At 52.3% G+C, this 22,624-nt stretch overlaps 6 protein-coding genes and 2 pseudogenes across 6 annotated transcripts; 1 reads left to right on the top strand and 7 right to left on the bottom strand.

Annotated features, from left to right (window-relative positions):
• Positions 1-1,506: 1,506 nt before the first annotated feature.
• Positions 1,507-3,122, bottom strand: SAPIO_CDS9758 (putative Succinate-semialdehyde dehydrogenase; the record flags this gene model as incomplete). The annotated part of the gene is made up of 3 exons (XM_016791074.1): positions 1,507-1,620; positions 1,696-2,580; positions 2,718-3,122. 3 exons carry the CDS (start codon positions 3,120-3,122, stop codon positions 1,507-1,509), a joined length of 1,404 nt encoding a protein of 467 aa, XP_016639584.1.
• A 373-nt stretch (positions 3,123-3,495) lies between these two features.
• Positions 3,496-6,464, bottom strand: SAPIO_CDS9759 (annotated as a pseudogene; the record flags this gene model as incomplete).
• Positions 6,465-7,878: 1,414 nt separating this feature from the next.
• SAPIO_CDS9760 lies at positions 7,879-8,958 on the top strand (annotated as a pseudogene; the record flags this gene model as incomplete).
• A 293-nt stretch (positions 8,959-9,251) lies between these two features.
• On the bottom strand, positions 9,252-10,869 carry SAPIO_CDS9761 (60S ribosomal export protein NMD3; the record flags this gene model as incomplete). Its single annotated transcript, XM_016791075.1, has 2 exons — positions 9,252-10,728; positions 10,805-10,869. The coding sequence occupies 2 exons, from the start codon at positions 10,867-10,869 to the stop codon at positions 9,252-9,254; spliced, it is 1,542 nt and encodes a 513-aa protein (XP_016639585.1).
• A 420-nt stretch (positions 10,870-11,289) lies between these two features.
• On the bottom strand, positions 11,290-12,341 carry SAPIO_CDS9762 (uncharacterized protein; the record flags this gene model as incomplete). The annotated part of the gene is made up of 2 exons (XM_016791076.1): positions 11,290-12,183; positions 12,252-12,341. The coding sequence occupies 2 exons, from the start codon at positions 12,339-12,341 to the stop codon at positions 11,290-11,292; spliced, it is 984 nt and encodes a 327-aa protein (XP_016639586.1).
• A 797-nt stretch (positions 12,342-13,138) lies between these two features.
• SAPIO_CDS9763 (Uncharacterized protein) lies at positions 13,139-14,302 on the bottom strand (the record flags this gene model as incomplete). The annotated part of the gene is made up of 2 exons (XM_016791077.1): positions 13,139-14,191; positions 14,258-14,302. The coding sequence occupies 2 exons, from the start codon at positions 14,300-14,302 to the stop codon at positions 13,139-13,141; spliced, it is 1,098 nt and encodes a 365-aa protein (XP_016639587.1).
• Positions 14,303-16,593: 2,291 nt separating this feature from the next.
• Positions 16,594-18,521, bottom strand: SAPIO_CDS9764 (Cysteine transaminase; the record flags this gene model as incomplete). Its single annotated transcript, XM_016791078.1, has 3 exons — positions 16,594-17,673; positions 18,216-18,275; positions 18,408-18,521. The coding sequence occupies 3 exons, from the start codon at positions 18,519-18,521 to the stop codon at positions 16,594-16,596; spliced, it is 1,254 nt and encodes a 417-aa protein (XP_016639588.1).
• Positions 18,522-19,852: 1,331 nt separating this feature from the next.
• SAPIO_CDS9765 (uncharacterized protein) lies at positions 19,853-22,282 on the bottom strand (the record flags this gene model as incomplete). Its single annotated transcript, XM_016791079.1, has 4 exons — positions 19,853-21,335; positions 21,454-21,818; positions 21,883-21,958; positions 22,035-22,282. The coding sequence occupies 4 exons, from the start codon at positions 22,280-22,282 to the stop codon at positions 19,853-19,855; spliced, it is 2,172 nt and encodes a 723-aa protein (XP_016639589.1).
• Positions 22,283-22,624: the final 342 nt, after the last annotated feature.

Consider the following 22,624-nt stretch of genomic DNA (forward strand, 5'->3'; position numbering starts at 1 on the left):
TTTCCTGGCTGTTCTGGCCCAGGACAAGGAAAATGGAATTCCATCATCTTCTTTCCAATGACGACCAGGGCGGACGCGTGGTGGGGAAAGGGAATACGACCAAAAACGAGGGAGCCCTTGACCCTCTTCTCCTCCTTCTAGCCCCCGGCCCTGGTGCCGGTCCAATCGCTCCCGCGTGTCTAAGTCCGAGTGCCACCGCCGACGCCCGCTGGACCAATACCTCTGCGCGGCAGGGAGGGAGGGAAGGAAGAAGCCGGAAGCAGATGGATGAGCACCAGCCTGTCGGGATTCGGTGTATTCAGACATCATGTACGAAGTATTAGTGGGTATACTTGGTCCTACCATCCCAGTTCATGTGCCCCGGCTTAGGATGGTACCTCTGGTTCAAGGATTCAAGGATTATTACGTCGACTGTGACTGGACCGAGATTTGCTTTTCATGCTGTTTCTGGATGCGAGACTAAACGAGCATGGATGAGAGCAGCTGCGCGAAGGATTTGTGCAGCAAAGGGCATGTGCTCGCCACAACATCCCTGTCCCTGTCGGAAAAGGGCAGTGAAAATTTTTTCACAACGGTCTGGATAGCTTCATGATCGACTGCACAAGCTCTCATGCAAGAATCACTTGATTTTCAACGTTCGCTTGGGGAAAAGCAAAGCTCGAAGTTGGATTTGATCGACCTCGACTTGGACATCACGGTGCATCACGAGAGAAAAAAAGAAAAACCAAAGAGCAGAAACCAAATAGCAAAAACCAAATGACGCCCCTTACGAAGTAATTCCCTCTGGTAGTATCGTCAACCCGCAGCATGAAACTGGAAATAATTATCAAAATTATCAATCCAGATATCTCCCTCCTCCCCCTCGTCACCCCTTACCAAAAGAAACACTCCCTTCATCTCGATCCCGCCCCCTGAAGCTATTATTAAAGTTTTCCACCCATCACAACATCCCTTCTCTAACAAGTCACATGCCGTCCGCCCCACGAAAATGACCCGCCACCGCCGTGCACCCTCGGACAGACGGCAAAAGTTGTCGATGCTTGAGGTTTTTTTTTTCTTTCTTACCCTTTTGGCTTTTAGCCGTGGCAAGCCAGCCGCACCCCGCGCAAGTACCTGCGCGTCGACATCATAGCCGTCCAAAGTCACTGATTTTGCTGATTTTGCGCTGCAACCTCCGGGACTTCCGAGGTTCCAAATACCCTCCTTTCCCCATAGCCCCGGCGGAGGGTTTTAGGCCGACGGGGGATGGTCGCCGACATTGCCTCGTGGCTGATCCTGTCGCTTTTGTTTTAGTGCGCTCCAAACCCCAGATTTCGATGACTTTGTGGAAATTGAGGTCCGCTGCTATGCGTCGCGGATGCTTCTTCCACTTCCTTGTCCTGAACCAATAGCAAGTACATTGGCAAATGAGGCATTCTTGGTATTAGTCTATGTGATGGCGATAGGACAGGGACCTGCGCATCTGCACACTCGTAGTAACTACATATTATGAAGCAGAGTCATCCCTTATTTTGGATAATCCTTGAGATGATAGCTCTTGAGCTTGACAAATTGGTCGAACCCAAACTTGCTTAGCGTCACTCCCCGTCCCGAGTTCTTCCACCCCGTCCATGCAAGATCCTATCCAAACTCTGGCGTCAGCATGCAGATTGTGGGGATGGTCATCAAGGAGGAAGGGCTCGTGTTGGTCCTTACCGGGCTTGGATAGTCACATCGATTGACGAATACAGTTCCAGCTTCGATTTCATCGGCGATCCGATACCCCGTCTCCGTGTCCTTTGTCCAGATGCTGGCAGTAAGTCCGAACTCGCTATCGTTCATCCTCTCAATGGCCTCTTGATCTCCCGCGACCTTCATCACGGGAATGATTGGCCCAAACGACTCGTCCTTCATAACCTTCATCTCATGTGTGACCCCGGTAAGAAGCGTCGGTCTCACGTAATTACCACCAGCTGGTGGGTTCTCGAAAGTGTCGTTCTGAGGCGTTGAATCCGTCGCGCCCTTATCCAAGGCGTCCTTGATGTGCTCCTCGATGGTCTCCTTCGACCGTTTCGAGATGACCGGTCCAATATGCGTAGCCAGATCGAACGGATCGCCAAGCCTGTATCCCTTCAATACCTTTTGTATCTCTTCGATGAACCGGTCGTGTATCGATTCGTCGACGTAGACTCTCTCGATGGAACAACAGCTCTGACCAGAGTTGAAAATTGCACCGTCGACAATCTCCTCTGCCGCCCACGCAACATCAACATCCTTTCGCACGTATGCAGGGTCCTTACCACCAAGCTCTAGCCCGACGTTGACGATCCGATCCGCTGCAGCCCTCTGGACTGCTAGACCTCCTGCCACTGATCCTGTAAAGCAAATATGTCGAATCTTGGGATCCCGGACGATGGTCTCGATGGCCGAAGGAGAGCCGGAGTGGAAATACTGCAAGACACCCGTCGGCAGACCTGCCTTGTCAAATATACGAGCGACGTGTTCGGCGACCGTAGGCGTTTGAGGTGACGGCTTGAGTATCACCGAGTTGCCGGCCAACAAGGCAGGTATTAGAGAATTCACCAAGACCAAATAAGGGTACTGCTCGTCAATCCGTAAATGTTAGGCCACTGATGCAGTCTGGATTACGACGGGCTTGTTTGTAGAGTGCACATAGGACTGGTTCAGAATCCTGGGGGTTGAATACCCTAGGGACCGGTCAGCCGCGGTTCACTTACATTCCAAGCAAAGATGATCAGCACCGGCCCAACCGGAACCTTTCTCAAAAACCTCTTAAACCCCTTCTCCGGCTCGCCCTCGGTATCCTTGAGGGCCTCGTCGCTGACCTTGACGAGGTATTCCGCCCTCTTAACCGCCGTCGTAATCTCTTTCGCCGTGTACGCGATTGGCCTTCCCATCTGCTCCGTCAGCTCTCTGGCCAAAACATCCTTGTCCTCCTCGAGAAGGACGAGCGCCCTCTTGACTATGGATACGCGCTCGGCGAGCGAGGTCTTGCGGTAACTCTGGAAAGCTTCGGTGGCGGCTTGGGGGAGGAGCTCGATGTCTACGTCGGAGATACCATTCCGGGTGAGGATGGGCTTGTTGGTGTTTGGGGAGATGGTTGTGATGACCTCGACAGACATTGTCGGAACCTCGTGCCAATGCTTTCTTAGATTCTTTGATGTGGAATTGACGGCCGGGTAGATAATTCTAAGTTCGATCTCGGACGGAGCGGGAGGAAAAGATATCAGGTTGATTGCGCGCTTCCGTTTGCGTTGATGTGCTCGGTACCCCGCTCAAGGTCAAGGTTTCCTTGCTGGAGCTTAGCTGCCCCGCCATAATGATAAGATAAGACACCGAGCTCATCCTCGACATTGGATCGACAGAACTTCCGGATCGTTGCAAGCGACCAATGGTTTTTTAAAAAAGACGTTGGTATAATCATTTTTGCTGATATATGTCTGTGGCGATCATATCACGACATGTAATAAAATCTGTTGAATAAAGAGTGGCTATCTAAACATTCAACCAGCCATCAAAGTCCCTGAGATGCTCCGTCCTCGCTCCCTCACTCGCACATTTAACCCTCATCAAATCAACCTGGTAATCAGGAGTCCTCGCATCCTCACAGCACTTCCGTATCCTCTTCAAAGTTTCCTCATCATCCTTAGCCACAATAGCCGCCGCATCAAAACCTCCAGCACCAGGGACAACGCCCCCATACACGCCCTCGACGGCCGTAAGCTTGTCAAGCAGCGCCGTCTGCTGGGGTGGTTCAATGGGCACGCCACTCTCCTCGCTCATGGTCCTTATGAGAGCACGGCAGCGAGAGATCGTCTCAGCAAGATGCTCGAGGTTTCCGTCCTTGGCCCGAAGTTGCTGCTCCAGGAAGAGGTTCAATCCGTGAAGGCTCCACCAGATCTCGGTTGCCCTGACGGGGTTCTTCGATCTCCACTCCAACACCTTCTTCACCATTGACACGGTCTGAGTGCCTGAATGGACGTCTACCATGCGGATCGCCAAGCCAGCGGGCAACGTAAAGTCGTCGATGCTCCCATCCCACTCCCTCAAAACCACGTCCTCAAGCGCGACGGAGAATCCAGGCTTTCCTGGTTCCGGTAGAGAAGACAAGATGCTAGGCGAGAAGCGCCGATAGTTGCAAGCGCCGTATACAGCGGCGGCAATGTCGAAACCGGAACCAATCTTGCCCTGTGCCGCTCCGTGAGCCACCTGAGCGAGGTTATGCAAAGTCCTCTTGCCTTCGGGCGAAGAAATGTCGAATGCGCCGGGCAGGTAATGCGTCAGAAGCGCACCGGTTAGGGCCGTGACTAGGGCGGCTGACGATCCGAGGCCAGTCTTAGGGGCCTCTCGGATCGGATAGGGGAACTTGGCGAACCTGCCTAGGCCAACCTTGGGAGTCTCCTCGTGCGAATTCGAGTAGTAGTCATTGTCCGCTAGGATCGTTAGGCGGGTTGGGCTCAGGCTCTGGTGGCTCTCCAGGCGAAGCCGACGGTGGATGAATGTCAAGACGTAGGTCAAAGTAGTCTCCACGAAGGGATTCTTTGCTGAGAGCGTCTTGCCGCTGGGAGAGAATTCGAGTAAATATTTGGAACGCACAAAACAACCAGCGTACGAGTAAAACGCCAAAGAGGATAGAGAAATTTACATATATATGTAAAGAAAAAGGGGAGAGAAAAAAAAGCCATACCTTTGGAGCTGAGTGACATTGATGCCGCCGTCATTCTCCGCCAGATGGAAGCCAAACCTCCACACGGCATCCAGGAACTGTGGGCTCGTCACCACAATCTCGGAGAGTTGCACGCCTTCACCGGTCCGGATCGTCCCAGCAACTACGTTTATCCTGGCATCAAGTCCTAGCACGAGGCCGTTATGAGCGGGATCCAGGACCAAGTAACCACCAGCCAAAAGAACCTTGCCAGGGGCGGACACCGCCACGGTTGGCTCCATTGGTCTGGATTCTGCGGGCTAATTTTGGGAGGTGGAAGTTCTACAAAACTGGGTGGAAGCAGCACAGGCAGATGAGAGAAGCTCCTCGGAGATGGTGTGTAGAGCAGCTAGTAAGGAGTGGGAGCGGTAGAGCTGGTGAGGAATTGGAGGTTCGGAGCTGTTGCTATCCTTTTCTGATGGTGGGGGTGAGCTGAGGTTATTTGAGAGCTCCGAATTGAAGTGAGGGGCAAAGCGCAAAGCGCAAAGCTCGGAGCAAGCAAAAAGTGGGATGAATTGTTAGAGGCACTGGACCAGCATTGAGACTTCCTCAAATCTTCACATCAAATTAATCCACGACTTCCCATCATCGATCGAGGATAAGGAGAGCGCAATCGTTGACAAAATGTTAAATTCAAGGTCCGAAAAACCTTGTAGGCTCGCTCACACGTGAAATTCAAGGCCAAGCATCTTTAATCAGAAAGTCTCTTGGTCTCTGTTTGCTCCAAGCCCGCGAAAGACCTCGGGAAGCTATGACGACAACGACGGACGACGACAACAACCCGGAAAACACCGAGTTCCTGCTCACTACATCACAACGCAGGCACAGTTACAATTTCAAGCCGACAGAAGTTGATGCAACTGTATTTATTTAAACCTTGGTAAATTCAAAAGTAACACCGATGATGTCTTCACTCCTGCTATACCCTGTTCACCCTTTATCCCGTCCGACACCCAATGTTCCGGATTCCTTCCAATTCCCAAATCATGTCTTCCTAGATAACACATTCCTTCCAGCTGGAGGAAGGAAATAATAAATAAATAAATAACTAAATCCATTGATGTCTCCTGACAACCTCAACAGCTCGAGAAGCCACAGCGGGCATAACAGGCAAAGGAACAGCAGCAGCCTTGTCCTTATTGGCCTTGGGCGGGCGAGGTATGAATGTAGTAAAAAGTATGGTGATGGATATTGGTATAGTGACGACTCTGTTGCTGTTGTAGTTGCGATGGCATAAAAAAACTCTATTCATGCCAAACATCACCCATCGCCAGTCGTACATTTCTCCGGTCTCGATCCCGCCAAGGAAAACGCCGGGTGTAGTGCACTCGAGGATCCGGGAGTCGGCGAATCCACAACGCCAATGCGGCTAGCTGCAGCCTTCTCTTTTAGGAGTGCGAGTCTGTCATTGCCGCGAAAAGAGAGGCACGGTTAGAAACGAGTATTCTTTGTCAGGCACGGAGGGTTGGATTGGGCTTACTCGAGATGGGAGATGCCTGGGAGTGTCGTGTCTTCATGCCTGAAACCGAATGGGGTGGACTGGCGAAGATCGTGTTAGCGGAGACCGCAAGGACTTGGGGAGACTAGAACTCATGGAGAAGAGCTGGTTTTGGCGTCACTATCAAAAAAAAAAAAAAAAAAAAAAAAAAAAAAAAGGTAAACTTACAATCTGGAGCCCTCTTATCGACTTCAATCTCCTCCCCAAGACTCTGGCTTGGACTCTGGCGCAGAAGCTCTTGATGTTCTCTCCCAGCGACATGCTGACTCCCTGACTCTGGCTGGTGAATGATAGCTGTTCGATACGAGATTCGAGGGAGAGGCTGGAAAGACACTGTCTAAGAAGTGTTGGGGGCAGACCAAGAATAAAAAGGACGAGAAAACACGAGGACGGCTTTGAACGGAAGGATAGGCGATGATGACCAAGATGCAAAAGACATGAGATGAGGAGTAACTATCAAGCTGCCAAGTCCTCAAACTGGCTACTATAAAGAAAAAGAATCGGTAACAAAGAGAGGATTCCTTTGAAGTCGAGACGATGAGCGATGACGGCCAAGGATGAGTCTGGAAGTGCGTCTTCGGCTCAGGCATGTGACACATTCAGGGCGAATAATTCTGGGAGCTAGGAATGTAAAATAAAAATACACACACGCGGAAGGGTCCGCGGTGAAGAACAAGAGGAGCCTTGACTCTGGATATTTTCCGTTTCTTTTTTTCTGGAACTTCAGGGCTAGTACCCAAGATATATATATATATAGAAATATTATGTCCCGTAATCCCAAGCCGGTCCACTCTCCCAACGCATACCACACGCCCCCCAGCCAAAGATCCAGTCCGCTCTTCAACAACTAGCTTACGACGGCCCGCCGCCGTGGTTTCATCACGCCATGCCAACACCGATATAGAAGCCAGGCCAGCGTGCCTGGAATGCTGCAAGCCACATCTTCAGGCCCACTCCATGGATATGGGCCCAACGGCCGGTCAGCCCAACCCCCAAGCCCGACAGCCACCTGGTTCGGATGTCGCAGGTTCAGCAAAAAAGCGAGGAATGAAATCGGGGCGGAATTAGAGAGCAGGGCTCGGGCTTTCCGCCATCCCTGTTGGCACGGGTCCTCATGCAAGGGAGAGAAAGAAAAAGCCCTCCGGTGCTAGCGGAAGGGAGAGGATCGTCCACCGAGGCTTGCTGCTCCCTGAGGAGGGAAGATGACAGAGGGTCCGGTCAGCATGCTGGAACTGTTTGTTGGAGACGAAACTCGGATTTCCTCCCTTGCATTTGAGGCTCGTAGCCACGGCCAGGGCTTTTAGTAAGACTTGCGGATTTCGGATTAGGGAGAATGCAGATGGAGGATCAGAGCGAGATCTCAAGCGATTTTATCGACATTGTACCTAAAAGGCGATGAGCAGGTGCGAGGACCAAGACACGCACTGTCCTCCGCTTTCCATGCTAAAATTCTTATCGATAAGACATTTTTCTCTTTTTCCTCGCACCCATCAAAAAAGACTGGAGAGAAAAGAGGAAGAACAGAAAAAAAAAGAAAAATAGCAATACCAACCACATATTCACCACACCCCGTACTATACTCCCTCCCCATCCTCACCCCCCACAAGGAGAGCTGAGACTCCCCCTTCGGTCGAGCCTATCGCCAACCCCTCCTCTGCCGTTCAACCCCTACACAATGGCTCCCGAGAAGCGAAACAAGTTCCTCGACACCGCCTCCGACAGCGACGACGACGCCGAGTCCCAAAACGACTACTCCTCCGACAACGAAATCCGCAAAGGCGCACGAACCGCCAAGCGGAGGAAACTAAATGAACCGACGGACGCATCTTCCGATGACGAAAGTGCCTCGGACAGCGAAGCCGGCGGCGTCCCAGTCGTGAGCAAGGGCAAGGGCAAGGCCAAGAGCAAGGGCAAGTCGGCCGCTTCCATAGGTTCAACCAAGGGACGGGAGGGAGACGACTCCGACGCCGAGGAAGCAGATGCTGCGCAACGTTCACCCGGGGGCAATCTCGACGAAGACGATGATCAAGACTCCGACGACGAAGACCCCGCGTCCGCCAAGTCCAAACTCCCCAAATTCACAAGCAAAACCGACCCCCTCCGCACCCTCGTAAAAAAGAACCTCGTCTCCACCGAATCCGCCATCAAAAAGTCCGGCGTCCTGTACGTCTCCCGCATCCCCCCCTTCATGAAGCCCCACAAACTCCGCACCCTCCTCGAGCCCTTCGGCACCATCAACCGCACCTACCTGGCCCCCGAGGACCCGGCGAGCCACCAGCGCCGCGTGCGCGCCGGTGGCAACAAGAAGAAGCTCTTCACCGAGGGGTGGGTCGAGTTCGTGGACAAGAAGGACGCGAAGAAGGCGTTCGAGCTGCTGAATGCTCGGACTATTGGTGGGAAGAAGGGGAGTTATTATAGGGATGATGTGTGGAGTTTGGTTTATCTGAAGGGGTTCAAGTGGCGCGATTTGACGGCGCAGATTGAGAAGGAGAATGCCGAGAGGGAGAGTAGGATGCGTGCGGAGATTAGCAAGGCTACGAGGGAGAATCTGGAGTTTGTTAGGAATGTTGAGCAGGCGAAGCAGTTGGATGGCATCAAGACGAAGAAGGAGAAGAAGGGGAAGCAGGAGAGTTCTGCTGAAACGGCGCCGGCGAGGACCTTTAAGCAGGTGGCTCAGGTGTCGAAGAAGAAGGCCGGGGCAGGTAATGACGAGCCGGCGGAAAATGTCAAGAGAGTTCTTAGCAAGATTTTCTAAAGAAGATAAAAAGAAAAAGGAGAAAAGAAAGAGACGAGAGCCAAGGGCGCGCCGGGGAGTTCCCAAAGCGTATGTGGCGAGTTACTGGTATTTTGGCATGGAGTTCTGGTAGTTTCACATTTTTTTAACACATTTTAGATTTGTTTGAGCTCACCCATCTCATTACGGGCTTTTGTTTTCAGAAACTCTTTCAAGTCATGCGGTCATGCTGCATTCCCTATCCACTGTCGGCTGCTGCCCTGACATAGAAGCCGGAGGCGAAGAAGAATATCAAGAAACGAGAAAGAAAACAATCATTGGTTGTCCTGAACCGTCAGATCCTCAAAGTCATCCAGCAATTCATCCACATTGATACGCGGCACCTCATCATCCTCCTCCGTCTCTGCAACGCTCATCTCATCGGGATCCGTCTTCTTCGGCGCCTTGTACAGCGCAATCGCTGCCCTCATCTCCTCATCCTCCTCCACATCGCGGAGGAACATTTCGTATTCGTTGTCATCCTTGCTCATGTTGGCCTTCCTGTTGAACAAGTCATCCTCCTCCTTGACAATGTGCTTCAACTTCCAGTTCCTGCGCTTGTTTTTCCTGCGGTTGGGGAAGTGCTTCTTTACGAGGATGACGTCAGGGATGGTAGAAGAGTAGGTATTGGACGCTTCGATGGCGTCGAAGTGTTCGTTGTTGAACATGGTCCCCGAGAGCATGTATCCCATGACAGAATCTCCCGGGTGCAGCAGGTGTCCGAGATGAGTCCGGGTAAAGTACGTGTTGTCGTTGACACCGAGATCCGCAGCACGAGCTACGGTAGCCTCGCATAAGTGCCACTTGCCTTTCTGGACTGGCGTCGATTCGATATCGAGGACGATGAACTCCACCATTTCCTTTGCGTCAGCAAGGGATGTGAACGGTGCCCTCCAGTAGATCTTGTTGCTAATATCGGCTGTCTGCAAAGTGTTGGGGTCCAGCAGATACACATGGGTTCCGATCCGGTGGCAGAGTAGGAGAGGCGAAATGTTCCCCATACTCTTGGCCAGCTTTATGGGTAGCGCCACTAGGTCGTCCTTGCATATGGGGACAAGCTTCGCGGCCCAGGTAAACTTGTAATTCGTCGTTGAGGTATGGGTGTCTTCGGAAATCAGTTCCTTGGACGACTTGATATCAGCCGGAACGACAGACTCGAGGAAGTGCACGAATGTCTCGGCTTGATTCTTCTCGGCAAAGTAAAAGTCGACACCATCCCGAGCCTCCTTGATGTTCAAAGTCTCTCGGTGGGCGTTGTGCTTCAGGATGAGTTGTTCGAGGTACATGAAGGTTCTCTTGTGCGGCACCTTCTGTCTCACCTGGACAGAGGCCCTCCAGACGTTGGCTGTGTAACTCTTTCGGCAGTCGGGACATTGTTGAGTGGATACCACGTACGTCACTTCGAAGGCTTGCTGCAACACAACACCGTGGGCAACGCTATCCTGGACGGTGATCTTGACCTTGATTCTTCTCGAGTGGGGTTCGGTCCAGATGAAACTGGCGTCGACGACGCGCACCTTGTGGATATTCAGCTTTTTGAGACATATGGCCAGGAGCTCTCGGGACTCGGGCTGGGCAACGACCCAGGTATTGGGCGGCAAGAGCCATCGGTCGCAGTCTCTGCAGAAATGAAGAAAGGACTCGCGGGGGATGCCTTGTGAGACGTCGACGGTAAGCTTGATGCAGTCATCGCAGAGAGCGCCGCCCGAGACGGTGCCGTCGAGAGGTGCGCCACAGTTATAGCATAGAATCCTGTGTCTCGATGTTAGTTCGCAGACTCGAAGAAGCGGAGGAGGATGGCGGTGCAGGATGTTGCGACGATACATACGTTGCTACTCGCTGCTGAGCCGGCGCGTCGGCGGGGTTGAACGGGACGACGTCGTCCAAGTCCATGTTGAAGCTGAGGTCAATCGTATCCCGTAAGAATCTGCTTGTTGCTATTGCCGTAGAGGCCTAGTCCTGCTAATCCAGATGAAAAGAAAGCCTTCGATATCGTTACCTCGTTAATCTCAAGTCGAAGTGCGGAGGAATCGCAGCAACAGCGGGGCAGAGGCAACAAAAACTTCAAGTTTGCCCCTCCAAAAATATTTTTATCGATAAGCAGAATCGACGTTAAAATTCTTAGTGCAGCTAGTCGCACCCTAAAAAAATCAAGTCTTGGATTTGATAGCAGTTGCACTGTTAAAAAGACTTGCATTTGTCATCATCTCGAGCGAGACCTTGCTTGGCTTGGCCCCAAAGGATCACTGCCGCCCTATTAGGATCGACCGCTTCAAAAGGTTGGGCCAAAACGATAGGGGTCTCTTTCAGTTCTTAAAATAAGAACGACGGTATTATATCTGTAGGAGCCGTCTTGGAGGTTCCTTCCGATTTTGCTGACGCCGAAGATGCTCCCGTCGCCCTCGGACGTGCCTGGGGTATCGTCCGCCTAGTCTCTCTGCGCTTCTTCTTCAACCCGGCGAAGAGATCTTCGTCGCTATCAGAAAGAATAATAGATGTAGTCTCCCGCTCCTCTTTTATTTCCTGTCTCGTTACGGCCGGTCTCTTTTCCCTGGACGGGTGCGAAATTGAGGGCCAAGTTGACTGGCGAGGGTGCTTAACTGCAGGCAGCCCCGGGTTGACCGCATCATGGCAGCTTTCTAAGGGAGTCCGTCTCGGCGCTGGAAGAGGGGGTAGTGTCGCTCTGCGCACAGGCACGTCCAGGTCATCCGGGTCGCTGCTCTCCTCCATAGTATTGTCCACCACTCTCACAGGTGGCCTCGTCAAATGTGTTCGTCGACTACTGCGCGCCTCGCCACTCTCTAACCTTGTAATGTCCCTTGTGCTCGGCGCTACGGAAGTGAGACGCGATAGCTTCACTGCCGACTTTTTGGGCGCTTCCATTAACCCTTGCAGCGAGGTCCCCATCAGCGCCCCATCATCATCGCTCTCGACCTCCAATCCCTTGCCCTTGCCCTTAGCGAGGGCCGCCTTGAGGCCATCCCTTCTCTTTCGCGCCCGTTCCAGGCGGTCATTCCTGGCTTGCACAGCTAAGCTCATCCGCCCTACAACGGGCCGTGATATCGAATCTATCGCCTCGGCATTACGTGCCTTGGCTTGTTGCTTTAGGCGGTGATACTCGGCGGCGTGGAGGTGAACTGTAAATTTCCTCGCGATGGAGATGAGTTCATCTTCTACCATGCGGTATTTGTCGTCATTCTCCAGGCCCTCAATCATACATCTGAGTAATCCGTAAGCGATGTGAAAGGGGCCCGTCTCACGAACAAGACACTTACATTTCTGCTGGGGGCTCCGGGGGTGGCGAAGTTGAGGGACTTCTTACTATAAATCGCATCAGCCAAACCGGTAAATACCTCCTTTCCCATCGCTGCCAAACACTTTCATACCAGATCGAATGTGTCGGCTCGCAGTGCTAGTTCTCGTGACCGAAGCACAGCTCGGACGCGGCGACCGATCTGACGCGGTTGGAGAAGGATGCAGACTGCGAGAGCCCCGTCCAGGGTCTTCAGTCCTCCGGCGATTCCAGGGAAGATTACGGCCCATGCTCGCGATCCAAAATTTCCGGGCCAACACTGAAATTTTATATCTCGACGTAATAACAGGAAAGGGGATGCAAGCAAGGTGAGAGAGGATGAAAGCTCACGGATCCGACGTGCTGGTTCAGTCGCATTTTGGTAGGTCTCGCGGTTGTTGACAGCTGGCAAGCCATCTGGGGGCTCACAGGGTCGACATCCATATCTCCAAGTCCAAACTGACATCACGTCAACGTGAGCCGTTAAATTGGAAGACCCTTTTTTTTTTTTTGAGAAATACACTAATCCCCGCGGGAAAGTAGCAGAGGTACAAAATCCTGTTTTAATCCCGCCAAAGAACAGCGTAAAGCTGCCAGAGGCGTTGGGAAATCCTTCATATTACCACCACTCGACTCAACCCTATTCATCTAAATGTGAAAGCATAGGAGAATCCCTTCTATGTATTCTCCTAAAGAACTCGTTCCCTACGAGTTGGGGTATACCGCTAATACATCAAGACGCGAGAAGAGAGAGGAGAAAAAAAAAAACCATGCATAAAGTACAGCGCTCTATGTTTCCCAGGACAATAACCATACTCTCGCCGTCAATATTCATCGAAAAACATTACAATCCTCCTCTCCCCACAAAACTCAAGATGAAATCGGTCGACCCTGGTCCTGCTTCTCCAGGTCCGCCAGAGCCCTATTATCCCACTTCCGCTCATTAGCCTCCTCATTATCCCGACTAAATACGGCCGTATCCTCGTCGCTTCCGCCACCAAACGCATCTGCCTCGCTGTTAATGCGATCATCCAGCCCACCCGATTCCTTGCTTGCGGGGACGCCGTTAGTGTAGTGGCCCGGAGCCGAGCTACCGTTGGGAATGTGGAATCGCTTGTCGAAGCGTAGGAGGGCGTAGGTGTACACGACGATGAGCTCGATGACGAAGTTGACGCAGTAGTACGCCGCCCGGTGGTGGTACCAGCCTGGGTTATTCCGCGGCCTTAGGTCGTAGGAGCCGCCAATACGGAAGCCTGCACCAAAAGCGAGGAGGGTCGAGGTAAATAGCACCAGCCTGACCTTTGACCTGAAGCGGCCCTCGCCAAACTTGTCGATCCTATTCTTGCGGGGCCATGCCCAGGCCAACAGGACGATGGGAATAGGTAGGAAAGCGAGAACAGCGAGATAGGTACCGGAAAACAGTTGGATGTCGCGGCAGATGAGGAGGATGTTCTTGTTGAGGGTGTAGAAGCTCCTAACCGTCGCGGTAATGACCATGATGAGCAGAGCGATGACACTAAAGTAGAAGAAACGGAAGAACATGGTGGGGATCTTGTGCCAGCCGAATTTAGGATGGTACGCCCTGACAAGCCTCTGGGCGAAAATAAGATTGACGATGAACAGCAAAAGCACGCCAGCCTGGTTGAAGATGTTGGAAGCGATGGCAATGCGAACGTTGGTTTGCCGACTCGCCCAGACTATCCTCATGATCAGGGTTACGATGCGAGCCATGCAGAAACCGAAGAGGAGGCCGGACATGATGAACTTGTGCTCTCGGCGGAGATTGATTTGGAGAACGGCCATGTTGAACACGGCGGCTGCGATGAAGAGGGCGAGGAGAACGCCGCATATCGGGTCGTCGATGGATGGTGTTGGCACTCCACCTAGGATTGCGGCGTTTGGTAGGTATGGCGGACCCTGTGGCTAGATGGTGAAATCTAGGTTAGAAGGGATGTGAGGTTTTTTCCTTTCTCTTGAGATTCAACGTACCATGGTGGGTGCGCCGCCCGAAGGCGCTCCATTGGGTGATGACATGATGTGAAAAGGAGGTTGTGCTTGTTGTGGGACGGGGGGTGCTCTCGAATTGTCAACCTCGCAACTTATATCGTGGGATAAGTCGTTATAAAGTATGGTCGGAGAGTTTCAAAGTGCGGCTAGTTACCATAGCGCCGTTGTTTATCGCCGGTAAGATTTGAATTCAAGGTTCTCTTAGAACTCTCGGGGCGAGTTTGATCGTTGGGACGTTAGCTCCATCCAGGAATAGATTCCAAGGAAATGAAGCTTTATATGTCGAAAGGTGATGTCGCCTAGGTCTCCCAATGCGAAGTTTACGAGCTGCAGTGGAGAAGAATTGCTCCGAGTCACACATCACCTACACAACCGGTTTCGAGCGCGAACGGGATCGGAGATAATAATTGTAGGTGTCGGTGATTTCGCAACGATATACAAGTACTAAACGTGAAAGTCTCCGCCTATTGCAGGGCAACCAACAACGAAAAAAGAACATTGGGAACATCGCCCGCGAACCGGTCTGCTGGTTCAATCTCTTCCTTCTCAATTTTTTTTTTCTTTTTATTTGACAGGGGGTGGGGGAAGGAACAAGTCGGCTGGGGAAGCCGGCTACGTCAACGTCAACCCGTAGCGCTCCTTCGTAGTGGTGGCAAGGGGCAAGGGGGAGGGGAGAAGTCGGCGAAGTCGGTGCCGGTTCGCCGACGTCAACATGATGGATCAGCCTCACAGCGCACTGAGCATGACTGATGCGCCTGAGGGCGGGCCACGTCGGAGCCGATCTGAGCACGAGAAAAGAGCGAAGGCAGACCATGGGGCCAACCCAACTTGCGGATCCTTGTGCGTGCCTGGCATGATGTTCTTCTGCTTCTGTCCATTCCTTGTTCTCTTTTTTCGTTCTTGGGATATAATAAGCCTTTCGAGTCCATTCCCAAGGACCTGGTGACGCGGTGCCTGCCTTGTGCCACGTCCTCCCCCGTGTTTCTAGACGATGAACGAAAGCCGATTCCGTCGTGTCATGTCAGACGGATAATTTCTGAGGGCATCACGACTCTTACTTTGTGCGCATCCCATCTCTTGAGACTCATATTTTCGCAGATCACAACACTGCGCTAGTCTACATCAACGACTAGGACATACATCAGCTGCCCCAGTCACAGTGGGACTCGGGAGGTTTTGGCCTGGTTTTACCCCATCTGTCATTTTATTCACGATGCAACAGGCTCACGTCTTAGCTCTCCGTTGCCCTGGAACATGGCAAGACTCGTCTCTAACAAGTCCCCGACATACATACGAGACCTGCAACCACGGCTTTGTGGCCCCACTGGCCTCCCGACAGCCCAGGTCGTGTAATAAAGACCTAAAGCCCGATGCCGACATCTTCAATTCTCGTTCACCGGGTCCGCACCTTATCTCCGACTGTCAAGATCCTCGGGCCAGTTACATCTTTACAGGTGCGCACGAGTGTCAATGGAGGATGCTCTAGGGTTGACATGTTTGCGCCTGCCAGTGATAAGAAATAAAAGATAAGAATAAAGTAATCGCCATGGGGCAGCTTGCAACTTTTTTTTCCCCTTCTTTCCTTTGTTCTCTTTGCCTTTATAACGCATCCTCACTTCGAAACAGCAATTTGAATGAGTCTCTCATCGAGCAACTCCCCGAGACATAGCCAGTCTTACTCTTCTTCACCTCTATGCGTCCCTCAAAATCAAGCTTTCGCGCGCCCCCCAAAAAAGCAATCCTAACCCCTCCCCCAACGAGTCTGATAAGCCTTTCGAAAGTCTACGCTAGTTCCCGCATTCCCGCGTCGGCGAAACTGGACGCTTCGACTGAGAGATAAGCCCCCTTCCCTGTCCCCCAGGCGTTGGTTACCTTGCACGGTCCATCTATGGTTTGACATCGTACGGTGTATTCTCAAAGAAGGTGCGAGAGTCTGCTTATCACATTTCTGCCCTCGGATTGCACACCGGACTGAGGCACGGGGATAAGCTTAACAAAGTTGACACGATTGCTCAACTACGCACGTAACAAACAACCTTGGAGAGTGACGCGAAGGAAGGTTCACATGTGCATTTGTTTTGTTATTTTCTACCTGGTCTTAGAATGCGCGCTCTCTATGTGAGCGTTACGGGAACACTAACCCGTCCTCTATCCATAACCATAACCGGAAATCGTCTGCGGTGTATATGCCCGTCGTCATCTTCAACCAGGCTCGTTCGTAAAAAGAGTAGAGAGCTTCATCTCCTCACCTCGACCACCATCACCCATCTCCTGTATAATTTTTGGGGGGTTCTTTTTTGGTTTCCATTTTCTCATGTTCAAAGCTTAGCAGCAGCATCTCTCACAACCTTGTCAATGGCCTTGGCCACGTAGTCGATGTTGCGGGTATTTAGGCCAGCCATGCTAATGCGGCCGTTTCCGGTCATGTAGACGTGAGACTCCTCACGGATCTGGAGGGCCTGCGCCTGAGAAAGGCCTGTGAAACTGAACATGCCGATCTGATCCGTGATGTGGTTCCAGGTACCGGGCGTGCCGAGCTCCTCGAGCTTCGCGCGCAGGGCCTTTCGCATGCTGATGATGCGACCGGACATGGTGCGGAGGTTGTCCTCCCACTCGGCGAAAAGAGCGGGGTCGTTAAGGACGATGCTGGCGATACGAGCACCATAGATTGGGGGGTTGGAGATTTCGGCTCGCTGGAGGAGGGTGAGCTGAGAGCCAATCCTCGAAATAGCATCAGAGGCATCGCTAGCAGGGCTCGTCACGAAGTGGAAGCATCCAGCTCGCTCGCCGTAGAGACCAAAGTTCTTGGCAAAACTCTGAGCAAGAGCGAGCTCAAAACCTTGCTCGGCAAAGTATCGGACGGCCCAGGCATCGCGAGCCAAATCACCAGAGGCAAAGCCTTGATAGGCGCAGTCGAAGAAGGGGAAATGATTCTTCTCCCTGATGATTACCGCAAGCTCCTTCCATTGCTCGGGGGTGGGATCAACACCGGTGGGGTTGTGTGCGCAGACGTGGAGAACAATAATCGACCTCTCCGGGGCGGCGGCTAGGGCTCCCTTCATTGCGGCAAAGTCTAGACCCTTGGTCTCCTTGGAGAAGTAGGGGTATTGCGCATTGGGAATGCCGACATTTTTAAAGATCTGGCCGTGATTGGCCCAAGTGGGATTAGACAGGTACACGGTCCTGTTGCCGTTGAAGTACTTGGAGAGGAAGAGAGCACCAAGGTGCAGAGCGCCGGTACCGGAGACGGACTGGATCGAAGCCACGCGCTTCTCCTTGAGGGCTGGGTTGTCGGCACCAAGAATCAGCTCCGCGGCCTTGCTGGTAAAGGAGGCAATACCCGCGATCGGGGCATATTCGTGGTTCAAGTCGGGGTCATTGCGAAGGATCTCATCAGCCTGGGGGATTGAATTGACTTGTTAGCAAGCTCTCTGGGAAGCAGAAGAGAAGCAGGAGACGCAAGCAGCTAAGGAGCTGGGGTAAAAATTTTAGTGCAGGCTTGGTTGGGATAGATGGACGAAGGACATTGGAACATCGATGGAAATAGTGGGGGGAGGGGCACAGTGCATCTCTGCAAATGTGCTGCAACGGATTCTATGAAGGTGGGGCTTTTTTTTTTGCTCCGTAGTTCAAAATTGGTCGCAATAGTGGGGTAAAATGGCCATGCAAGAAAAGCTACCGAGCTTCAGTTTCCGCAGGTGACATGCGGATCCGTTCTGACTCCTCGGCAGAGCATGAGACCGCAAACACGACCAGGAGGAAAAGGAGGTAGAGCTAGGAATCCATAGGAAAATGGATTCCCATCACTAGAGGCCATGGCAGAGGAGCAGGGTATAGGGGTTGTGCAGCTTCGGGCAGGAGGAGAGGGAATAAAACCAAGGAAAAAAGGGGGCACGGGGAGCTGCAAGAGTAGTAAAGGAGCAACAAGGAGCTCTCTTACCTTGTGAACAACAGGAAGAATCCAGGGCTTCGCATTATCATCTCTGTAGGCGCCGATACCCTAGATAACAGAGAAAATAGCTTGTCAGTCGAGCTGGAGAAAGAGAAACTGCAAAAAGGAAAAGAAAAAATGATCTTGAGCTGTTGGGCGACGGGATGGGAGAAGCGGTGAGCTTGGGAGAGGAGAGCTTACCAAGTCGACCTTGTCTGTGGACTCGTCAGCCCTGTACGCCCTCATGAGGCCGAAGAGCGGATCCTCCGGAGCTTGCGGGACAATGTCCGCTGTGAAGTTGGTCGTCGAAGCCATGGTGATATGTGTATTATGTAGGGGAAAAGAAGAAAAAAAGATGATGGTGTTTCTTCGTCGGTCGTTCTTCGAAACACTTTGGAGAAGAGGAAATCAAATGGAAGCTGGGATTTTTTCTGAAGCAGTGGAGGGGGTTTTGAGCTCGTCCCGTCATGCAAGAAGGAAGCACCAGGACAACTCGGGAAGAAAAACGTTTGCAAATGGATTGGTTTTGCTGGATCAACTGGGATCAAGCAAATTGGTGTAAAACTGCAACCACACCTTCCCGCCACGGACAATGTGTTCTAGAGTTCAAATGAGTCAAATGGGTTTTTGCCGTGTGTGGCACCAAACGTGGTTGAAATATGTAGGTTATGTACGAAGTCGGATGCGAAGTGAAACTACTGGAGCGCGGCTTCCGTCCCAACGCAAGCCGCAACTAAAACTGGCAGAGGCGGGGCTTTTACGTACCTTTTGAACTGCGCCCGGAGCCGGATCCCTTCCCAGTTGCATGTGCTTCCTCGCTCCTGCCTTTCCTGTGAGCGTCATCTCCGTCCGTTTGACATCGTCTGCTCCTGCCACCACTATTACCACTATTGATGACAAAATACACCACCCAACTCCCAAAATACCACGCTGTACTTGACCGAGTACACGAGATATACTTGCGCTTACGAGTACAATCGCCCGGTTTCCAAGTATCGCTCGATGAAGCCATAATTTTAGCCATTTTATGAAGAGCTCCGTGCTCCCTTCAATGTTCCTTGACCCTTCATCGGCTGACTTCTGCATTTTTCCCTCCACCCCCAAAAAAGCACGCGGGATACCTCTGTAATTGGAAGGGACATGAGCTTTCAAATCCTGCAATTGTAACCGCCTGTCGCTGAGCACACGTTCTGGAATCTCGAGCGACACCCCCTTTCGGTCCCTTTCGATAAACCCTTGCAGCTTCGCTAAGTCGATACAGGTCATAATCAAGAGAAAGCACTGACATTGATTGATCCCATTCAGCTAAAAAATTACGCTAGCGATGCCTATCGTTAGAGCCCCGTGATTTGCGCGGTTGGTCGAACCATTGGCTCAACTGATCGTAGCGCAGTGAAGTGTACAGTACTAGTATGTGCAGCTCCTTGTCCCCCCCCCCCCCCCCCCCAAGCGGCCCGCTCCCCCCTAATTCCAACTTCCAACTCCTTTACCCACTTGTCAATCCACGCTCCCTCTCGGGTTGAGTTCCCTGTCGCCTCGAACCACCAAGGTTGGTCAATGCTGTGAAATCGGACATCACGTTTCTTTCTATGTAGATGGCACGAGTCCACAAAGGCCCGGCGTCCCTCGGTTTCCTCCTATTCTCCTTACAGAACTAGAAGATCACCGTTGCTGCCTTGGCCCTGCGCCGGCTGCAGCACATGCTGAGGTGCATGTGCACTCACTACGTACCCACTCTCTTGCCCATTTCCCCCTCCTCCGAATACGTCACCTTGGTCAATCCTCATGGCTGCCATCTGCTGCGGACCGATGCTGGCAAAGTATGCGTCGGCATCGTTAAAGCCGCTGGACGACGACGCAGCTCCGCCATTGGAAGGTATTGCCGCCGCCGCCGGTCTATTCCGGAGGTCGATGTCAGACGGCTGTCCTCCTTTTCCGAACATGCTGAGGGTCTTTTGTCCGTCTCCGGGCGCCACTAAGGAGTCCCTCTGCAGGCAAGGCGAATCCTGCAGCTTCCGCGGCCGCGCTGAGCGGAAAACGGTTTGCACTGGCTTTAGATAGACCGTCGCCAGGGTCCCGACGTTCAAACACATCTCCTCGAGGGTCTGCGGGTCGAGCCTTTCCGACTCCGCCGTAATCGGTGGCTTCTCTCCCATTATAATCTGTCTGGCTGCGTTCATGTCCGTGGAGAGTAGGCGCCAGTACATGTAGGCTCGATCTCGTAGATCCGGGTTGTCCGTCTCTTCCGTCGCCCACTTTAGAACCTTGGGCACGAGCTCCTGGCCCCTCGTCGGTCGTTGGATGAAGAGCTTGACGGTCGCCGTGAGCAACGCTAATTGGACCTCGACCGGCTCCTCGGCAAACGAGTAAAGGAAATCCTCGAGAAGGGCATCCGAATTTTCGATGCGGTCGGCGTACTGGCCAATCACCCACACCATGGCTGCCTTGGCCTCGGGTTCGTCGAGAGAGTCGAGGTTTTCGCATAGCGTGCCGATAATTGACTCATATTGATTCGGATACTTTCGGAAAATGTTGCGAATCACCACCGTCGCTTCCTGCACGATATATGTGACTTTTGTCGCCACCAGTTCAAGCAGGAGGTTTATGCATCGTGTTGCTGCAGGCTCTATCTTGATGGCTAACTTTCCAATCGCCCGGACAGCTTTCCTGACAAAGTGCACGTCAATCTCTGTTGCATATTCCCGCAGTTCGGTTAGCACTTCTTCAATGTTGTTCTCGTTGGCCAGCATGAATATCAACTCGAGCTTCGTGACCTTGACGTAAATGGGGTCGTTGTATTTGCAGAAGAAAACACGGATGTCATTGCGCAACACCTCCGGGCGTCTCTGCAAGATGAGTAAAGCATTCCGGAGCGCAAGATACTGCACTTCTGGTCCTTTCGCCAGCAGAGTGACGAGCGGTGGCGACAGTTTTCTGCAGAGCGCCGCTATTTGCTTCTGATCCGAGATGTAGTTCATCAAGTACAGGATCACGCGTATGCAGGTCAGCACAACCGACGAGTTTGAATGCGAAAGTCGCGGGGATATGCGCTCGGCCAATAGCGACGCTTCCGAGGACTCCTGGGGTACATAAGTCATGAGCGCCTCCAGGATGTACGTTTGACCCCATCTATATGTAGCGTGTTAGCGGGATTTTAAGACCGCCTTGTCGGCGGCGGCGGCGGCAGCAAAAGTGATGCGGGGGTGGGGACAGGAGTGGGGACAGGAGGAGGAGCAGCTGAACGTACTCAGAGCAGTCGGGAAGGATAGCTACCATCTTCGAGGCATTGTTATAATCAATGGTAAGCTTGATGGCCTCACTTCTCTCCCATATATCCATGAGCGAGGCGAGCGCGCTGGCAACCACGGTCGGGTTGTCATCTCGGAGCAGCGAGTTCAACTTGTCGATCAGGTCCGATTTCTCTACCATGTGTTTGTCATGATCGTACAGCTTGGCGACACAGAAGGCCGCTGTCTTTCGAACATACGGGTCGTTGTCTCTCAACAGCTGCCTGACTTGAGGAACTGTGGCATGGACGAATTCTTTGACATGCACGTACGACATGGTACGGAGCGCTAGAGCTCGAACCAGAGGGCTCGGGTCGGCCATGTCCTAGACAACTGTTAGGAGGGGGTACTCGAGAGAACGCCTGGGAGTAGGATAGATGCAGACATACCTGTTCGAGAACGGGAATCGCCTTGACGGCAATCTCAGGGCGCATCCTCGAGTAGTTGACAAGGTAAAGGAAGCACCTTTCAGTCCGCCATTAGCATCGCACTATCGAGTCATGCATATGTTTAGTCCTCCGTCACGCGCGCTGTCACTTACATCTTTTTTATCTCCAGGCTTTGTATGTGCATGCAGCCAATAATGTCGGGAAAGAGGGCAACCATGTCATTGTTGCTCATAGTCATGTTGGCCACGATCTTCTTCAAAGCAATCTTCTTTGTCGAATAACTCTTGTCCTTCTTCCCCCCAGAATTTAGCTCAAGGCGCAGCTCCGCTACTTTGCCCTGCGAATTTCTTAGTCTCGAAGAGGAATAGAAAGAAGGTGGAGGCATGTACAGGGGGAACATGGTGAATATCAGAAGCAGAGAGGGAAGCAGAAACAGACTACGGTAGGCTTCGTCGAATGTGGAACAACAAGTAGAGAGCAAATGCAACAGAACATTTGATGTGTCATCGCAGTCCAGCGTGGAAAGCGATGGTTCCCCCAGATACAAAATAGTGCGAGGCAAGGGGAAATGAGGCTGGATGGAGGAGGAAGATCATGATGGGTGGCCGCAAGGGCGACTCAGGAGACATGAAGAAAATGAGGGGCGATGAACTTACTCGAGCAAATAGCTTCGAGTCGCCTCCCTGAGAACTCGACATGGTGCAGTTCCCTTAAACGGTAATTCAAGGTCTGGGCGATGAAG

Source organism: Scedosporium apiospermum (genome assembly GCF_000732125.1).
Source record: "Scedosporium apiospermum strain IHEM 14462 chromosome Unknown SEQ_SAPIO_0143, whole genome shotgun sequence".
Lineage (NCBI taxonomy): Eukaryota > Fungi > Ascomycota > Sordariomycetes > Microascales > Microascaceae > Scedosporium > Scedosporium apiospermum.